The following is a 19,967-nucleotide window of genomic DNA, read 5'->3' as shown; positions in this document are numbered from 1 at the left end:
GAGGCTCAGGGGTTTTACCTGAGGACCACGTGTGAGTTTCTCTGAGCATCCTGTCCAGGCATAAACATGGAGACCACAGTTATAACAGCAATACCTGGTCGGGTGCAGTGGCTCACATCTGTAATCCCAGCACTTTGGGAGGCCAAGGCAGGTGGATCACAAGGTCAGGAGTTCAATACCAGCCTGACCAACATGGTGAAACCCATCTCTACTAAAAATACAAAAAAATTAGCCAGGAATAATGGCACACGCCTGTAATCCCAGCTACTTGGGAGGCCGAGGCAGGTGAATAGCTTGAATCCAGGAGATGGAGGTTGCAGTGAGCTGAGATCGCACCACTGCGCTCCAGCCTGGATGACAGAGCGAGATTTGATCTCAAAAAAAAAAAAAAACAACAGTAATAGCAGTAACCACCACAGCACCATGGATTGAAGTCCTACTGTGTGCCAGGTGCTTTCTTTACTCAGGCATCTCCTTGGATCCTGTCAACACTGGGAGATGGTATAGTGGAGGTGTGTCATCTTTTGACTCTCCAGCACCAAACACCTTTTCCTTTTGGGGGGACAGGCCCCAACGTGTGAGTTTCACTCAGATGCAGAGCTCTGCTTCCCCTTCTATTGAAGATGGAGGTAGATATTCCTCCCATCCCTCTCCCGGCAGTTATGCTGCAAGCAGGTGACTTGACCTAAGCCTGGCCACATGCATGATTCTGCCCAGGATCCCAGATCTGAGGCTGAGACACAAACGCAGGGCCAGTTGGAGATGACTTACTCAGAGGCAACTTAAGGATTCAGAGTCCAGGAATAGCATGGTGGCTTCCAGTGTCCAAGGCAGTAGCATCGATGGCAACATGGCCAGAATGTCTCATGTGGCCTCTGCTGTCCATTCTCTCTTGGCTTCTGCTTGTTTTCTAAACCCGATCCTCCAGCCTCTAATCAACTCTGAGTTACTAATATTCCCCTAGAATTTCCTTGCTATTTTATATAGCCAGAGTTGGATTCTATTGTTGGCATCCAGAATCATCACTGGCATGGTTAGGCACTATTGTGCCCCTTAAGGCAAGGAGGAATATTGAGGCCCAGAAGGTTAACTGAGTCACTCAGGATCAGACATCCTGCAAGGATGCAGAGCTGGGATTCAAACCCAGACACTGTTTTCCTCCAAGGTCTGTGTCACTAACTGTACAACACTATTGTATCAGTCGAGGTAACAGCAAGACACCGGTGGCTCATTGAAACTGGGTAACTGATGAGTATTTAATAAAGATGTGTGTAGAATTTAGGGAATCCAGTAAGGGATGCTTCAGTACACTGAGGCTGGCAACAGTGGTGGGTCATTCCCACCGCTGGGCCTACAGAGGAGAGGATAGAGCAGGTGGCTGGACTTGGAGATGGGCGCTGTTTGCTGAGGGGCTTGAAGGAGACTTCAGAGAGGAATGCAGCCACTCCTGCCACCTCCCAGGGAAGGAGCCCCAGGACAGAAACCCTGACCTCACTTTCTCCCCACCCTCTGCTCTCCTCTCATGCTTCCCATTGGCTCAACCAGCCAGAAGCTGGCAGCCAGGGAGCCTGCTGGTTTAGCCACACTGGTCAGGTTCCCAGGCAAGATGGGGAGGATGGAGCGTGGCATGGCCTGTAAGTGCAAATGGGACTCTCCAGCACGGCCATTTGTCTTCCAATTTAGTGCATATAATTTTTCAGGCACGTTTAATATGTCAGACTTAACTAACACTTGATCTATAATAAGTTAAACACATTGGACTGTGCAGTGGGTTATGTCTGGATGAATCTGTCTGTATGTGTCATGGGATTTGGTAAGGAGTGTAATGCTGTATTGGGAACAAGCTTGAGATCCACTAAGAGGGAGCTGTATACCAGGATACAGTAGGTCTGCAGGGGCCCCGGACTCTAAGCATTTGCTTAATGCTCCAGGAGAATCTGATGCGGTTGGTCTAAAGATCACACTCTGAGAAACACCGCCTTTGTGTGTTCTGCCTCTCCTGGAGTGCATTTAGTGGTAATACCCCCTTCCCCTGGTCACTTTGTCAACTTCATAAACAGGAGCAACGCTGGGATTGCTAAAGTGCAGGTTCCAGACCAGCAAACTCAGCACATGAACACTGCATGCTGTACGATCACTGCCTCTGAGCTGCTTGGTTCTTTTAGGTAGGAAAATGAATGTACTGAGATGAACAGCTTCTGTATCTAGTAAGTCTGCGAAGATTCTCACCAGAGCACCAGGATGAAATAAATGCCCCCCATCTTCTAATGGACTCAATATTGGGGGTTCATAAATCATCTCTCTGGAGTCAGTACCATTACCTGGGCAGGTTCTGATAGAGTAGCATTTTGGGGAACGGGGAAGTCCTTATGTGATGGAGCAGGCTCAGGAAGTGGAAGTTGGACCTCCGTGTGCAGTGAATTTTTTCCACAGGAGTGGTGCTCATTGTAAAAATATGTTTGCCTAACATGAGACACACTATGTGTGGAAAAGCATGATTGCTCTTGGAAATGGAGGATGATATCTGCCCCGGACATCATCAAATTGGACTGGAAGGACCCACCATCCTTTTCCCACCCATGAGGTCCCTTTCCTTTTAAAGCTTAAATGGGAAATAGCAAAATCTTGATTGAAATCTGTGGGAGATTGCAAGACACTGGTGGGTCTGAACACCTACCTACTTCACAGGGAAGGGCACTGGAGAGAGCATGGAAGCTGAAGCAGGTATTCCAGGAGCAGACTAAGGAGGAGGAGGGCAAAGTGGGGAACAAGGAGAGCATATGGGGCAGCCTCCAGAAGCTTCCGTGGGGAGAGCTTGCACCCCACCATCCCTCCCTCTTGTGTAATACTGGAAAAGAGGCATTTAGACACAGGCAGAATCCCTGGTTATTCTATTCTATATGGCTTTGGGGTCCTTCAGGTAAGGAGTTCTTCAGTTTTCACTCCTGCCAGTGGGCAGTGGCTTACTCGTGTGGCCTCGTTCTAGTCACATACATCTCTGCCTTCATGGTGCTATTTTCAGGATCCAGAGGTAATTGTACATGGATGTCTGATATTGTCTATCAATGCTATCCCATGGATCCCATCTCATCCTGCCAGTATTTTCCCAAGACAAGATATTCAGTTTAACTATGTTCTCTGAGAAAGATGCACTTTCTCACCATGAGGTCTTATTTCTCCATGTTCCACAATCTTCAACACCCTTTTCTGGGAGTGTTGGAAAGAACCACATATAAGCATGAAAACCAAGTGTCTGATGCTACAAAGAGGAAGTCCCAGCATGGGGCAAGTAGGATGCTTCTGTAGTGGGAGCTCTGTCCAGGTCAGGCTAAAATTGTATGGTCCAGGGCGAAACTGAGCAGGAGAAGGATCAGGTGTGCCCTCTGCACGTCACAGCCCCCACAAGAAATTACGATGAAAAGCATTGAACTGTCTGTATTTCATGCAAACGCCAAGTGACTGGTGGAATGAAGGACCAGGCATGTTTGGGGCTGTAACTTCTTTTCTGAGGGGCAAATGCCCATCCAAGTGAGAAATGAGGGCAGTAGGCAGGAAGGTGACATCCTGACTTTAGAAATAGCCTGATTACAGATTTAATTCACGTTATTAACTCCCCCCGACCTTTTGTCTCCTCTCTCCTCCCTTGGCACAACTGCCAGATGGATGTGGCTGGAGGTCAGAAGACGTTCTCGTGGGTTCGTGGGTCTAGGGTCCAAATGACTTCACCGTGACAGCAAACAGGACAGAGAAGACCAGGCTCTTACTCAGGAATCCGCCGGCCATGAGAATGACAATGTTGAACACGGGAACCCTGGGGGCGAGAGGAGACTTAGCGCTACTGCTGACAAAGTCTCCCCCACACGCACGCGTTCCCTCTAGAAAACACCTTCATGTCCCACTCTTACCTGCTTAGGTCCTTGCTGCACCTTTCCCGCACTGCCTGACCCCGTTCTTTTCGCTTTGTCTCATTGCCAAAAACTACTGATTAGAAATAATTCAGTGGCGAGTATAGGTCCCTGTCCAGGAGAGGCATTGGAGAGAGACGGTCGGGCTGATCAGCCCATCCTCCTTTCTGTGATGTGGCAGGGAGAGGGGACCCTGGCCAGGAAAACTGCTCTCTATTCTCAGCACCATGCCCTGCCTCCTGGGATAGTCACCTCACTTCTTTAGCCTCAGTTTCCTCACCTATAAACCGAGAAGAATCCAACCCTCTTGAAAATTTCATCACGAATTTTATAGATTTTGGCAAAATGATCCTAAGCATTCTGGATAAACACCATTAGGTTTCATAAGAAAGAGATGCAAAGGAGTGAAGGCACTTGGCCAGTTGCATCAGCAGACATGCAAGCAGATGTGAGCACAAGGACATGGCATGGTAAGACACAGGGACAGACAGACGGCAATGGAGCAAAAAGTCCAGATGCAGAGTCAGTGCTGTGTGAGAACTTAACGTCTGAGGAAATCAGAGGCCCAGCGGGTAAGTCAAACGCAGTGGCATACACCAGTGGTCCCAGCTACCTGGAGGCTGAGGCAGGAGGATCATTTAATAAATAGTCTTGCAGTGTCTAGACAGCAATATGATTCCAGAGTAGACTTTTCTACAGTTTATAGTATATAGCAGAATAAATCTTCCCCCTGACTAAAAATTTAAATAAAATTTAAAAATCCAAGAAAAGTCACCAGGAAATAGAATCAAGCACATTAAGGAATAAAGCAAAGCAACTGATTTAAAATCAACACACACACCTATACAAAACTTAAAACTACATGCACAAACTAGCCAAGAGGGAAACGGTGTAAAGGAGATAGAAAGCAGAAAACTGCCTATTTGCCTGAAATCCACCCCCAGTCAAGGGCCCTGCCTTGTAGCACAGGGGACTACATTCCCAAGGCTGCCTGGTCAAGTTCAGCAACTGGTGGAGGACAGGGGGCAGGGATGAGGCAGAGAGACAGGCTGTGAGGGGCAGGGAGCCAGCGAGAGAGACGCTTGCTCACATGGCTGTGGCTCACTGAGCATCCTCAGCATCTGCCCCAATTCCAGTGCTGCATCCTGGATGTCCTGGCTTCTGAGCTCTGCTCACTGCACCTCCTCCCCAAGTCTCTCCGGCCAGTGCTCTGTGTTATCCACTCTGAGTGCTCTACCATTGTCCCACACTGAGCTCCTGGGGGACGTCCACTCCCAACAGGCCAACTCCTGTATTTCTTTTGGGGCTGCACACAGGCTACTAACCCCTTGAAGGGCCGAAATTCATGTGCTTGGCCTTTGTTAGAGCTGCCCTTGCTCAATTACTGCCCCTTATAGGGACAACTCCAAATGCGACCCAGGAGTCCCCAGAGCTCCTTTGCAAGACTGAGCCAGAGTTACCCTGTGAGACACCCCTTGGTTATGACACCCTTGCTTGGCTTCCTTCCCTTCCTGGTCCCACTTCCTCAATGGCTTTGCCAGAAATCACTACCTAAAACATTTTTCATTTTACAGGGGCTCAATCGCAGCTCACTGAAGTCTCGATCTTCCAGGCTCAAGTGATCCTCCTGCCTCAGCCTCCCGAGTAGTTGGGACCATGGGTGCATGCCACCATGCCAAGCTAATTTTTTTATTTTTTATTTTTTTGTAAAGACAGGGTCTTGCTCTGTTGCCCAGGCTAATCTCAAATTCCCAGGCTCAAGTGATTCTACCACCTCAGCCTCCCCAACTGCTGGCTGTGAGCCACCATGCCTAGTACTAAGACATTTTAACAAAACTTTATGGCTTGCTTCTGGGGAATCTACCTAGAGATAGGGTGATAGTGGCTACCTCTGCAATGCCTCCCCATCCCAGGTTAGCGTCTCAGCTCTTCCATCACCTGGGCAAACAATTATCTGCATTAAATTCCTTCTTTTCATGGATGGATGTGGTGGCTCATACTTGTAATCCCAACACTTTGGGAGGCTGAGGTGGGAGGATCACTTGATCCCAGTAATTCAAGATCAGCCTGGGCAACACAGGGAGACCCCAATCCCTACAAAACTAATACAAAATATTAGCTGTCCTGGTGGTATGTGCCTGTGGTTCCAGCTACTTGGGAGGCAAAGGTGGGAGGAGGTTGAGGTTACAGTGAGCCAGGATCCCACCACTCCACTCCGGCCTAGTTGACAGAGTGAGACCCTGTCTCAAAAAGAAAAAAAAGGGGGAGAGAAAAGAAAAGAAAAAGAAAAAAGTTTCTTCTTTTCAAACAGCTAGAGTGCTTCCACTTTCCAGACTGGACTCTAGCTGACAGGATAGTTCGTATTAGATTATATATGAAATTAACAGGTAAAAGCGAGATGCAGCTTCTAGCAGCAAGGCAGGAAAATAGGGTTTGGAGGCAGGGAACTTAAGGCCAATTCATGCTGAATCAAGGAGCAACACCAAGGTCTGGGGACAAAGAATCTAAAATGGATTCAGGCTCACTTCCCAAAGCTGGATCAAAAGGAACACTCCTGGGGCTGAGAGCAGGGAACCTAAGGACAATTAACGCAAACTTTCTTTTTTTTTTTTCTTTTTTCTTTTTTTTGAGACAGAGTCTTGCTCTGTCACCCAGGCTGGAGTACAATGGTGCAATCTCGGCTCACTGCAACTTTTGCCTCCCAAGTTCAAGCAATTCTCCTGCCTCGGCCTCCCGAGTAGCTGGGATTACAGACACATGCCACCACACCCAGCTAATTTTTGTATTTTTAGTAGAGACGAGGTTTCACCATGTTGGTCAAGCTGGTCTTGAGCTCCTGACCTCAGGTGATCCACCCTCTTCGGCCTCCCAAAGTGCGGGGATTACAGGTGTGAGCCACTGTGCCCGGCCAACGCAAACTTTCTAAAGCTAAACCAAATGGAAAAACCCCATCTCCCCATGCCCCAGTAGCAAAAGATCAAAGGTAACTCTCCCTACACCCCTTCCCCTTCCACCATGTCTCAGATGGAAAGGGAGAGTGCCTTGGATTGGCCATTGGCCAAGCAAGGGACAACCATCCCTTGATAGCCATAGTGCACCAATTCATCTCAGCCTTTAGTTAACCACAAACCAAATTCTTCATCTATATAAGGGGTAACCTAGAGGAACCTCACATGGAGTATATAAAACCCAGAAAACTTTGTAACCGGGCCCTTGAGCCACTTGCTCAAGCCCACTCCCACCCTGGGGAGTGCTTTCTCCCTTAAATAAATCTCTGCTTTCAACAGGGTGTAGTGGCTCACGCCTGTAATCCCAGCACTTTGGGAGGCCAAGGCAGGCAGATCACAAGGTCAAGAGTTCAAGACCAGCCTGACCAACATGGTGAAACCCCATCTCTACTAAAAATACAAAAAATTAGCTGGGTGTGGTGGCACACACCTGTAATCCCAGCTACTGAGGAGGCTGAGGCTGAGGCAGAAGAATTGCTTGAACCTGGGAGGCAGAGCTTGCAGTGAGCCGAGATTATGCCACTGAACTCCAGCCTGGGTGACAGAGTAAGACTCCATCTCAAAAAAGAAGAAAAAAAGTACTGAGATGGACCTTATCTGCAAAAATTCTGATTCTATTGGTCTATAACTGGGCACATGCAACACTATTATTTAAAAAGCAACAAGGTAAAAACCAATACTGCATTTAGCACTAACGTGTGGCTTCTGCTGAGAGCGTTTAGGTGGACAATGTCTTCAACTCTGGGTTTCTAGCATGCCTACTGAATTGACAAGGAAGCTAAAGCCAGAGAGGGCTTCCAACTCACACAAAGTCACAGTCAGTTAGTCAGGCCGACACTAGATCCAGGGTCCCTCACTCAGAGAGTGCTTTCCCACTACCCATCAGGTCCCTGGGGTTGGATGGGGTCCATTGGAATTTGGGGAAGATGCCATTTCCCTCTCCTTAATACTCAGGTTGCAAGAAAGCAAGGAAGGTGAACTCAGGAGAAGGACAGCCTGGCTGAGAGCCTCTCCTTATTCCCATCGCCACCTCTTTCTTCCCTGGACATTTCTAACCAGACTAATGTGGCTCATGTCTGCTCCTGCCCCATCCTCCCCTTTCCCTCACTCCCACATCCTCAGCATACTGACTGGGGAGCAATGGACTCAGTGTCCAAATCCAGGGCCCAGGGTCCTGGAAACCATACCTGATGATATCTGTCATATTTGTAATGTTGATTTCAGAGCCAGGCATGGAGACGGTAGCAGTTGACTTGGGTGGAGCCTGGGTCACAGTTCTGTGGCTGGTATACAGTGGGCCCAGGGGTTTAGTGGTGGTAGGAGGAATACTATCCACATTCTGAATAGAATTCTCATTGGAGTCAGGGGTACCTGAAGAACCTGCAAGAAGACACATTGGATGGATGGATGGATGGATGGATGGATGGATGGATGGATGGATAAGTGAATAGATGAGTGGATGGATGAGTGAGTGGTTTGATGGATGAATTGTTGGAAAGTGGGTGGATGGATGGATGGGTGGATGGACAGATGGATGATGAGGTGGGTGAATGGGTGGGTGAATGGATGGATGGATGGATGAAAAGGTGGATGAGTTGATGGATGAGTAGATGGATTGGTAGGTGGTAGGGTAAATGAAGCTGAGGAGGGAAATGAGCATGGCCAAAAAGCAAAGATTTTTTTGCTAAAACCAAAGAAATGCTGTGGGGTCAGCCTGAGTCAGAAATCAAAAGAAGGAAAGAAGGGAAAAAAGGGCAGGAAGTGAGGGAGAGCAGAAAGAGGGAAGAAGAAAGAATTTTTTGGCATTGGTATTGTTGGAAATGCATTTGACTTCTGTCCTTCACCAATTCATGTGCCCCCACCTTCTCCAAGAATAGTTCCAGGCTTACTTGATTCACTCTGTCTTTCATTTACCTGGCTTAGAGCAAATTGCTTTAAAAGTTATCTTTTATTTATATATTGTGCATGTACCTTGTCTTTCTCAGGCTTAGAATTCCCCAGGTCCTGGAAACTTGAACCTGCCTCCCTTTCCTCTGTCTTTCATAATTCATTCCTTAATGCAACATCTACTGAGGGCCTACTTTGTGTCACAAACTACATTATTTGCTAAGGGTGCAGAGTCCAGGAAGGCACAGGTGCTTCCCTCGAGCAGTTCTGAAATGAATAGGGGACAGATAAGTAAACTGGCCTCTCCAGCCAGTGAGATAAGGGTTGTGTACAAGGGGACACAAAGTGAGCTCTGGAGACTTGCTCCCCCAAAATGGGAGCCATGGACCATCAGCATTGGCATCATCCGGGAGATCATTAGAGATGCAGACTCTTGGGTCCCACCCTGTACCTATTCAGTTGGAGTCTGCATTTGAAATAAGATCCCCAGGTGATCTGTGCCCCCAGAAAGATCCGAGAGGGACTGCTTCAGAAGCACACAGTCATGCCACCAAATACATCCTCGGGAAGGGAAGTCAGAGCATGACTTCTAAGTGGAGAACAAGCAATGAGACTAAATTATCTTAAATCTACCACTCACCTTAGTTGTACCCCAATTCCTACCACAGCACCCCAAATTAGGCTCTGCTATCCAAGGAGAATCTCATGCATGGAAGGTTCTACTTACTATTGGATGTCAGATGAGAGATAAGGAGCTTCTGGGAGGAAGACAGGCTGCTAGGAATCCTGAACCGCAGCTCTGCTGATGCTACCACCACCCTCCCTCTCCTCACCTGGCCTTCCTTTCCCCATCAATCCCAGGCCACTCACCCCTGGCCACCACCAACCGGACAGGATGGAACAGTATCTGAGGTTCCTTGGGATGCTGGCAGATCACACACCGATACAGTCCAGAGTCTTCCACTTGGAGGTTGGTCATTTGGACTTGCAGTAAGCCATGATCATGGTAATCTTCTAGTATGATCCTCCCCACTTGGACCGGATGGGAATTCTCTGAAGGCATCTCTGTGGTTGCCAGTGTCTGGGGCGGCTCTTTTCCCTCTCTTATCCTCTGCCAAGCCTTCTGACTGTTGTCATACATCCCTATCTCATAAGGACACTTCACAGTCAGGGTCTGCCCCTCTTCCAGATCAAACCTTTCCTCAGTTAATTCAGTTGCAGCTTGAAGTTCTATAAGCAGGGAAAGAGAATTGGGCTCTGTGAGGAATTATTTTTTCTCTCTCTGGGGGGAAAAAGGAGAGGAACCGCCTGATTTTCTTGTCCAACTACCCATCTTTCAGACAAAGTTCTTGAGGCCTCCATAGAAAATACAACTTTCCCTGCAAGCCAGCACTAGACCTCAGATCTTTTCACTGTGAGTAGGTTTTTTACTATAAGAGTGAGACTGCATATGGTCCATGAGGCTCAAATTTCATAAATGATCAGGAGAGGAAGATGGACTTTGAGAGGAAGAAACCACCTGACTGGAGACAGAACATGGGACACTGTGCTAAGCCCACAAGTGCTACAGCATGCTGGGAGGGAAAGATTACAAGGGTGTGCAGCATAAAGAGTGAATGCAAAGACATGGTGCTAGCAGAGAGTGGCTCTAAGGACAGCTTGAGGAACTTCACTAAGTCAGGACAAAGAGATCAGTTCAAAAGACCATTGGACAAACAGCGAGGACGCCATCTTGAGGGCAAGCCGTCTGACCTCCTGGCACTCCTTTCTCCCCTCCTTGGGTAGCAGAGAATCTCTTTCCAAGGGAACCATCCTATGTGGCTCTACTGTTGGGGCTTTCCATGTTCTTAAGGATGGACACAGGACACAGGCTTTGCCAATCAAAGTACCCTATCTCGGGGCCAGGCACCGTGGCTCACGCCTGTAATCCCAGCACTTTGGGAAGCTGAGGCGGTAGAATCACCTGAGGTCAGGAGTTCAAGACTGGCCTCACCAACATGGTGAAACCCCATCACTACTAAAAATACAAAAAATTAGCTGGGCATGGTGGTGCATGCCTGTAGTCCCAGCTACATGGGAGGCTGAGGTGGGAGAATCACTTGAACCTGAAAGGAGGAGGTTGCAGTGAGCCAAGATCATGATACTCCATTCCAGCCTGGGCGACAGGGCGAGAATTCTGCCAAAAAAAAAAAGAAGTACCCCATCTCTTGCCAAGCTGATTGGTTTAGGAAGGGGCACATTGCTGAACTGGACCAATCAGAATCCTTCCTGAGACTGCTGTTGCCATTAAGAGAAACGCTTCTTGCTGGGATTGACAGGTCTATGAGACGTGAAACTTTCTGCCAAGTGGGAATAGGCTGCCTGAGAATGGCTAAACAGGCAGAAAGAGAGCGGGAGGAAGGGAGATGGGGGAGAGAGTGCAGGGGTGGTGGAGAGAGAGAGAGGGAAAGAGCACCCCACATTATCTGAGTCAGGGACTCAGCTGTACTCCAAAGGAGCACCCCTTGTACTTCCCAGTTACCGGAGCCAAGAAATGCCCCCTCCTATTTTTGATGTCAAGGAGCCAACAACAGTGGTTCTCCACTGGGAAGCAACTTTTGCTCCCACAACCCTCCCTGAAACACTGGACAATATCTAGACATTTTTGGTAGTTATAACCAGGGAGAAGGGTGGATACTACTAACATCTAACGGAGACCAGGCTAAGCATCCACAGCACACGGGACACAACAAAGAATCATCCCACCCCAAATGTCGATAGTGCCAGGTTTAAGAACTCCTGGGTTACAGTGACAATAGTTTCCATCTCATTCTTGGAGGCTGAACCGGGTTAACCACCTAGAATTTGGAATGGTCATCTGGTCTCGTCCAAGGGAGCCTTGCCGATGGGAGGCTAAGCAGAGTGAAAGTGAGAAGACCCAGGTCCGTGTTTTCAGCTGGACACACGGGGCTCTCGAAGTTTGCTGAGAGACTGTAGTTTACTCACTCAGGCCTGGAGTACCTTCCCCCATGGAGTGCCGGATAACAGAGTGGACAGTGCTGCTGGATCTACTGTGTGGGTCAGGGTAACACTAATACTGCTGTTATTAATACCACACACATAGATCCTTTCAGGCCTGGTGAAAAATGACAAGCACTGCCCCTTTCATGGAGCCCCTGACATGCCCACCCCAGGACAGGCCAACAGATCTGCCTAACCTTAGGAAGACCCAATTCAGGAACTCGTGAGGATTTTAAAGGTGAAACCAGGCTTGAAAGCCAGTTCTTCTGGGAGCAGACTCTAGTTTCTAAGGAAACCTTGTAAACAGACCTCCTGGGCAATTCCCACAAATTCCAGTTAAGAATGCCCCTCCAAGAGGCAGCTGAGCAGAGGCTGAGTGTTGTCTGAAACCAAGCCTGGTTCCCTCATTTGTTCAATCGCTCATCAGACAGTGGCTGAGAGATTTCTCTATCACAGGCACTGTGTAGAGCTCTTTGAAAGACACACAGACTCCATCCCCAAGTTGCCACCACTGAAGCCCTAACCTCAGAAGTTAATGTTACAGATAAATCTTTATTTGCCAGCTCCCCAGGGAAGGTGTGAGTTACAGGTGACTGAGTTTGTAAACTTGCCTGTATTTCACAGAAGGAAGGAAACAGTAAGAAATGAAGGCTGCTGAGCTGTCTGTGCACCATTGCAAGAGGGGAATTCCTTAGAATATGTTAACTAAAAGGGTAGCAAATACTACCTATTAAGTATTATGTGCTAAGTGTTTTTAAAGACTATCTTATTTAATCTTAATAATTTAAAAGGTTGACACCATTACTCTCCCCATTTTATAGTTAAGGAAACTGAGGCACAGAGAAATTATGTGATTTGCCCAAAGTCACACCATAGTTAAGTGCTAGAGCTAGGATTCAAACCCAAGGACTCTTGTTCCATCTAAAGCACTGAGCTACATGGCCCAACACAGTCTGATAGGGATTAGAGCAGTACTGGCCCAAGCGTGAATAGGCATCCAGTTGCAAGGATCATTCAGGTTAACCCCTAACCTGTTACCACAAGGCACAATGAAATATATACCACTGGTTTTCTCTCACACAAGTACATAACCTTCAGCCCTCTGCCATCTCCCACGTCGCCTTCAGAAAAACACGAATCAAACACAAGGAAATGCACTTGTCCATGAGGACCTAACTCCCTTCTGCCCATCTAGATTATCATCCCAGCTCCAAGAAGACCCAGAGAAACACCTGAGCACAGGCTCCAAAAGGCAGTTGTGCATGACTTTGCTCAAAGTAGAGGGCCCAGGAGAATACCTCTCCCTGATTTTTCATGCCTTCCCAAGGCAAGCCTCGCTTTTAACTCATATTGACACTTTCCTCCTGTTATTCATAAGGATTAAGAGGAGGAGTGACTAAAGGCCCCCCATGCTTCTGGTTTTGGTGCAGATGTGAGCTGTGCAGATCACAAGGGGAGAGACGAGGAAGGGCTGGGGCATAGGCCAGCTCTGCTGAGCCTCAGCAACTGTGACCTCCAACCCCAGCGTGCCATGAAGAGCTGGGATGATCACCTCCACCAAAAAGAGAACCAGCCTCTTCTGGTCACATCTGTGTCTTCTGAAGTGAATCCTCTTCAGCATTAGTACATTTGCTAGCCCATGGTAGACCCCTGGGAAATATTTGTTAAATAAATTCTGTCTTTTGGGTTTAACAGATTGTCAACATCAAACACATCATGATAGAATATAAGAAAAAAATTTCAATATGAAATAAACTCGTTTTAGATCATGCCGTGATGAGATTTACTCTATCATTATTCCCAGGCCAGGCTTTGCATGTCCCTGACAACGTCGATCTACACAGACATCTTGTTTCCCTGACTCTCTCCTCCTTTTATTTTTGTGTGCAGACACTGCACATTCTCCCTATTCTGCTAAGTTTGGGTAGAGCAGCAAGGTCTGGCATAACTGCTGGTTGGCTCTATCTTGGATGGCCCCGTGCTCTAAAGCTGCAACGGAAAAGGGCTCCCCAAGGTCCTGAACCAAACACCTCCCTGGCTTACTCCTCTTCCTTGTCTTACCTGAGACAAAGAGCATCCACAGCAGCCCCCAGTGCCTGGTCTTCCTCATCCTTCCCGTGCACCAACTCCAACTGCTGCTGAGGGCTCCCAGGACAGCTACAAAGCACCACACTGACCTAGAGGCTCCGGAAAGTTACACAACAGGATGTGAGGCCATTCCTGGGAGGCACTGAGCCTGGACTCTGTTTCATCACCAGTTGCTCTGACTCCAGACCTCAACACAAGAATCCAGAGACCAGGACTCACTTCTCAATTAAGTTTCTTTGAACTCCAGTTCTCCTTTCTGTGGTAATAAATACAATTACCTTTCAACCTCATAAAATTGAAGGGAGAATGATACTTGAATGTAAATCAAAGTAAGGCATTAATATTAGGACGGGGAACAGAGGGCCCTTTGCTCTCCCGAGGCCCCCTCTCCATTCACATCCAGTTTAGTGTAATGAAGTGAGTCAGGCCTACAGAGGGACAGGCTGGGAAAATCATATCTCATCTTAGGGTTTTTGTGAGGACATGTTTCTATGTCCTGACCTGCTAAGCCCCACCAGTTCTCTCGGCTTCTGCTAACCTGGGGTGCACCTCCTCTTCATCACCAGAAGGGCCACACCCTGCACTTGTCCTCAGCATTGCCACAGACATGGCTTGGGAGCTCACAGGGGTGCAGGAACCCCAGAAACAGTTTGAGAGGACACTGCCATCACCCAACAAGAACAGACTTAGATTTTAAAAGGAAACCAGGGTCAAGCCACTGAAGAAAGAAGAAAAAATCTAGCAGATTTTGTACTAGAAGCAATAAAAGGCAGATTTGACAGTGTGAAAATCAAATCTATAACGGAAAGGATTTGCTTCAGAAATATTCCCAAATGTGAAATGAATAAAGACATTTAGAAGAGCTCAGAAATTTAAGGAAGGACAAATCACAGAACTCCAGCCTATAAATCAGAGATGCTCTTAAAGCCTAAATGGAATGATGGCTCACAAGCAAGATTAAACATTTATCTTAAAAATATGCTTTCCAAGTCTGAGAAGAAATCGAAAATCAGAGGTTGAGAGTTCAACATGGGAAGGAAAAAATTCATAAAGTGAGACCTAGAATAGGAAGTTGCTAGGTGAAAAATTTTAAATTTAAATAGAAAGACTCCTACTGTTAAACAAACAAAAATAATAATAATAACTTGGTTTCTTCGAATGAATTGAAATAATCAGGACTCAGATTTCTTCTCTGAGTAACAAATACCAGGAGAGAGTAGGATGAGGTATAAAGAACATTGTGACCCTAAAATTTTACACCCAAATTGATTGCTACTCAAGTATAGAAACAGCTAAAAGGTACTGTCATGTCTGCAAATTAAAACAAACAACAATCAAAAAAACTTTCAAGGCTAACTTTAATTTTTTAAATTAAAACTGTTCAATGTAGCAATTTATAAAATATAGAAAATAAACTTAAATCATGTTATTACACTTTACAGAGATCATTTGTAGTGGAGATTTTTCTATTTTTGTTTTTTGTTTTATAAATAATGTCAGTAAACAGGCTTCAAACATACTTGAATTGAAATCTGCTGGCCCCTCCTTTTGCTGTACTCAAACAGTCCCTAAAGAGGAAAAGCAGACAGAAAGGTCTTGAAATTTTCTGACTCAGAGAGGAGCCTACGTGATTTCTGTGGTGATGTCAGATGAATACAGTTCATTTCAGTGAATCAATCCCTTTTCTTACAACAAAATTAATATTCCACACTTAAGTAATAGCGATTTCACATACTTTCTACATTTTTTTGTCTTCACATACTTTGTGTAGAGGATTAAGTTCCTGGAAGATTTAGAGGGAGCTTTGAACTAAGTCCAAGAAGGATTTCTAATTAGACTTGAATGTCACTGGAGGCTGAGTGCTCCTTCACTTTCCTAACTACAGACAGCACCTGCATTTAAATTAGAATAAAGTAGAATGAAGTCTTTCATCACTTGTCTGATCTATGTGCGTACTTGAGATCAACAGTGTAAATAGTCATGTGTCACTTAATGACAGACACATTCTGAGAAATGTGTCGTCAGGTGATTTTGTGTTGTGAGAACATCATAGAGTGCGCTTACACAAACCTAGACGGCATAGTACACGTAGGCTGTATGGTATAAGTCTATTTATATTAGGAAGGGGAATGGAGGGCACCTTGCTCTCCGGAGACCCCCTCTCTATTCGCATCTGGTTTAGACAATTAACTTTCAACCTCACAAAATCTAAGTGAGAATGATATGTGAACATATATCAAAGTAAGGCATCTTCCTAGACTGCAAACCTGCACAGCATGTTACTGTTCTCAATACTGTAAGCAATTGTAACACAGTGGTAAGTATTTCTGTAGCTAAACATAGAAGAGGCAGAGTAACAATATGGTATTATGACATTTTATATATATAAATATATATATACTTATATATCTATATATGTTATAGATATATTTTTATATATTTTATATTTTTAAATATTTATATTTCTATGTTATATATATTTATATATATTATATGTTATATTTATATTTTTTATATATATTATGTTTCTTTTAATATTTTTTTCTGGGCCCAAACAACTGTACACTGTTTATTGAGAACACCTGTAGATGGAAAGGAGCTGGAAAGGAGGGATGCCCTGTACCACACTGTAGTCGCCACTGGCTGAGAGCCAGGCCCAGAGAGCGCTGGCAGAGCTGAGGGTGGGCTTCCCATGACACACTGACCATCTCAATGAGGAATGAGAGGACCATGCCTAAGAGCCTCAACTAGAGACCGATTGGCCTTGACCTTTCAAAAACAGAGGGTATGGGTATGGGGACTACAAAAAAAATAGAAACTCTAAGATTTTTTTACAAGGTCCTCTGATAGCATCTGCTCTCCAGGGCCCAAGAGTAGCAGCAAGGGCCTCAGGCCGACAGGCAGGCCCAAGGCTTCCAGGGAAGATCAGTGATTTGGCTGAGATAGTCAGCTGCACAAAACTGGCCAGTCACAAGCATCCAGCAAAATTTCATCCATGCTCTGGGAGGACAGGAAAGCACCTGGCCCCTTGAGAATATACAAATATTTACCATATTCTCTTTGCTTGTTACAAAAACAGTTAAGAAAGCTTACAGCAGATTATTTACAAACAGTATCCCAGGATATGATGAAGGCAAAGGTGGACTGGGTTGGAGGATGGGATCTGTGGGGGCAGAGCAGCCATAGCAGCCCAGATGATCCCAGGCTAGGCCTTCTCCCTAGACTTCAGGCTCTGCAAGGCACTGGACTCTGCTACTGAGAAAGTGGCTTAATTCTCCTTGTGGAGGAATTTCATTTTGTTGCCCAAACCTTGGAGAAACTTATTCATTCGACTCTGCTCAGTGTCTGGGAGTTCCTCTAAGTACTGCTCCACTCACTTTCTTAACTCCGTCTCGGATGAAGCTAGCAAACATGTGAGACTCCATAAAAACCTCAAGAAAGTGGCGGATGCTTTTAGAGTCCACAGAATTGTGGAAAGCCTCTTGCTGAAAGGCCCTCTCTACCTTCTCATTCTATGTCATGAGCATCTTATGTATTATGTGCAGGTCATATGCAGGTCATATGCATGCCATATGCATGTTAAATGTTACATGTTATGAGAATGTCGTGTGTTATGTTACATGCACGTCATATATATGTATATATGGTGTCATATACATGTTATAAGCATGTTCTATACATGTCATATAAATGTTCTGTTTTGTGTGTGCCTTATATCTGTAACATGTAATATGTAACATGTATGTAATATACCTGTAATAGATGTTAAATGTTACATGCATGTCAAACACGTTGTGTTATAAATGTGTTTTACATGTTATGTGTGTTTGTGCTACATGTATGTTATATGCATATTACATTTTACATATCATATACATGTTACATGTAAGTTATAGGTTACATACGTCTTATATACATTATAGGTGTGCTATATATGCCATACATATATGCATGTCATGCATGTTATGTCATGCACATGTGTCATATGTTATATACATGTTATATGTGCTCATGTTTATGCATGCATGTTATATGAATGTCATATACATGTCATATATTTCATGTACATGTCATACGTTATATGCATGTCATGCTTGTCACATGTCATGCATGTCATACTTCTCACTCGTCATATTTGTCATGTCATTTGCATGTCATACATGTCATGTGTGACATACATGCCATACGAATGTCATATTCGCCATACATGTCATATACCTGTCACATTTGTCACACGTGCCACGTCATATTTGCCATACATGTTATATGCGTGTCATACATGTCCTATGCATGTCCTATATGGCATAGATGTCATATGTATATCATATTTGTCATGCATGGCATATCATATGCATGTTTGCCATACATGGCATATCATATGCTTGTCATACTTCTCATATTTGCCATGCATGTTAAATGTCACACATGTCATACATGTTATATGCATATATATTTATACATGTCATATGCATGTCACATGTGTAACATGTATAAACGTGAACACGCATATAACATATGACATGGATGACATGCATGGCTTATAACATGCATGGCAAATATGACATGTATCACATGTGTGTGACACGTGGCATATATGCCATGACATGACAAATTTTACACGCATATGACATGCGTATAACATGTATGGCAAATATGACATGTAGCGCATGTGTGACATGTGACATATATGCCATAAAATAAATTTGACATGCATATGACATGCGACATGTATATGTCATTTATTGTATATGGCATGCATATGATACTCATGCATGCATATGACATGTATGGCAAATATGACACTCATACGACACGTGTATGACATACATATAACATGTATGACAAATATGGTGTGCCTGGGACATGCATGCATGTATCACATGTATGTGACATGTAGAACATGTATAAGCGTGAACATGCATGTGACATGTATATTACATGGATGACATTCATGAAATATAACTTGTATGGTATATCTATGTCAATCTGTGTCACATCTGTTATATCTATGTCATATTAATGTCTGTCTGTCATATCTGTCATACCTATGTCATCTATGTCTGTCATACCTTTGTCATATCTATGTCATATCTACATCCTATCTACATCTTATCTATGTCCTATCCACGTCCTATCTACATCTTATCTGCATATTTATCTCCTATCTACGTCTTATCTACGTCCTATCTACATCCTATCTATCTTATCTCTGTTCTATCTACGTCTGATGTATGTCATACCTACATCCTATCTATGTCTTATTTATGTCATATCTATGTCATATCTACATCCTATCCAGGTCTTATCTATGTCATATCTACATCCTATCTATGTCATATCTATGTCATACTTATGTCATAGCTATGTCATATATAGTCCTATCCACATCTTATCTATGTCATACATATGTACAACTATATCATATATGTAGATCTATGTCACACATGTACATCTATGTCATATATTTATATTTGTCATGTACATATATGTCATATGTTTATATAAATTTCATGTATATTTGTGTCTTATATACTTTTATATATATTTATACATGATAAATTTTTATATAAACATATTTATTTATATATGTTATATATTCACATATGTTAAATATATTCATATATATGTTATATATTTATATATGCTATGTATATTTATATGTTATGTAAACTTATATATGTTATGTATATTTATATATGTTATGCATATTTATATGTAAATATATATTTATATATGTTATATATTATATATTTACATATTTCTATGTGTTATATATAAATATACATGTAGATATGTTTTATATATGTTTTATATATATTTACATATGTTATATATAAATATCTTTTTAATGTTATTAAAATTTTATATATAAAAATAAATATATAGATATATGTTTATATACATTATATATTTGTGTATATAAATATATATTTATATATGTTATATACATTTGTGTATGTAAATATGTTATATATTTATGTATATAAATATGTATAACATATAACATATACTTATATAATGTATGCATGTGTAATATATATATTATATATATATGCATGCATGTATGATAGGTATTAGA

At 44.0% G+C, this 19,967-nt stretch overlaps 1 protein-coding gene and 1 long non-coding RNA gene across 2 annotated transcripts in view; one reads left to right on the top strand and one right to left on the bottom strand.

The window, feature by feature from the left end:
- Positions 1–10,705, top strand: part of LOC135268374 (uncharacterized) — a 35,088-nt gene extending 24,383 nt beyond the window's left edge. The window contains exon 4 of the long non-coding RNA XR_010336725.1: positions 9,662–10,705. This is a non-coding gene — a long non-coding RNA (uncharacterized LOC135268374). The remainder of the gene's footprint in view (positions 1–9,661) is intronic.
- On the bottom strand, positions 1,239–14,021 carry TREM1 (triggering receptor expressed on myeloid cells 1). Its single transcript, XM_012448605.3, has 4 exons — positions 13,862–14,021; positions 9,671–10,030; positions 8,101–8,293; positions 1,239–3,811 (listed from the first exon to the last, which is right to left on the bottom strand). The coding sequence occupies exons 1-4, from the start codon at positions 13,908–13,910 to the stop codon at positions 3,706–3,708; spliced, it is 708 nt and encodes a 235-aa protein (XP_012304028.2). The 5' UTR covers positions 13,911–14,021; the 3' UTR covers positions 1,239–3,705.
- Between the last annotated feature and the right edge of the window lie 5,946 nt (positions 14,022–19,967).

Source organism: Aotus nancymaae, unplaced genomic scaffold, assembly GCF_030222135.1.
Source record: "Aotus nancymaae isolate 86718 unplaced genomic scaffold, 86718_ANA_hifiasm-v0.15.2.pri h1tg000040l, whole genome shotgun sequence".
NCBI lineage: Eukaryota > Metazoa > Chordata > Mammalia > Primates > Aotidae > Aotus > Aotus nancymaae.
The sequence above is the reverse complement of the archived record's forward strand: the minus strand, read 5'-3'. Positions and strand labels throughout refer to the sequence as shown.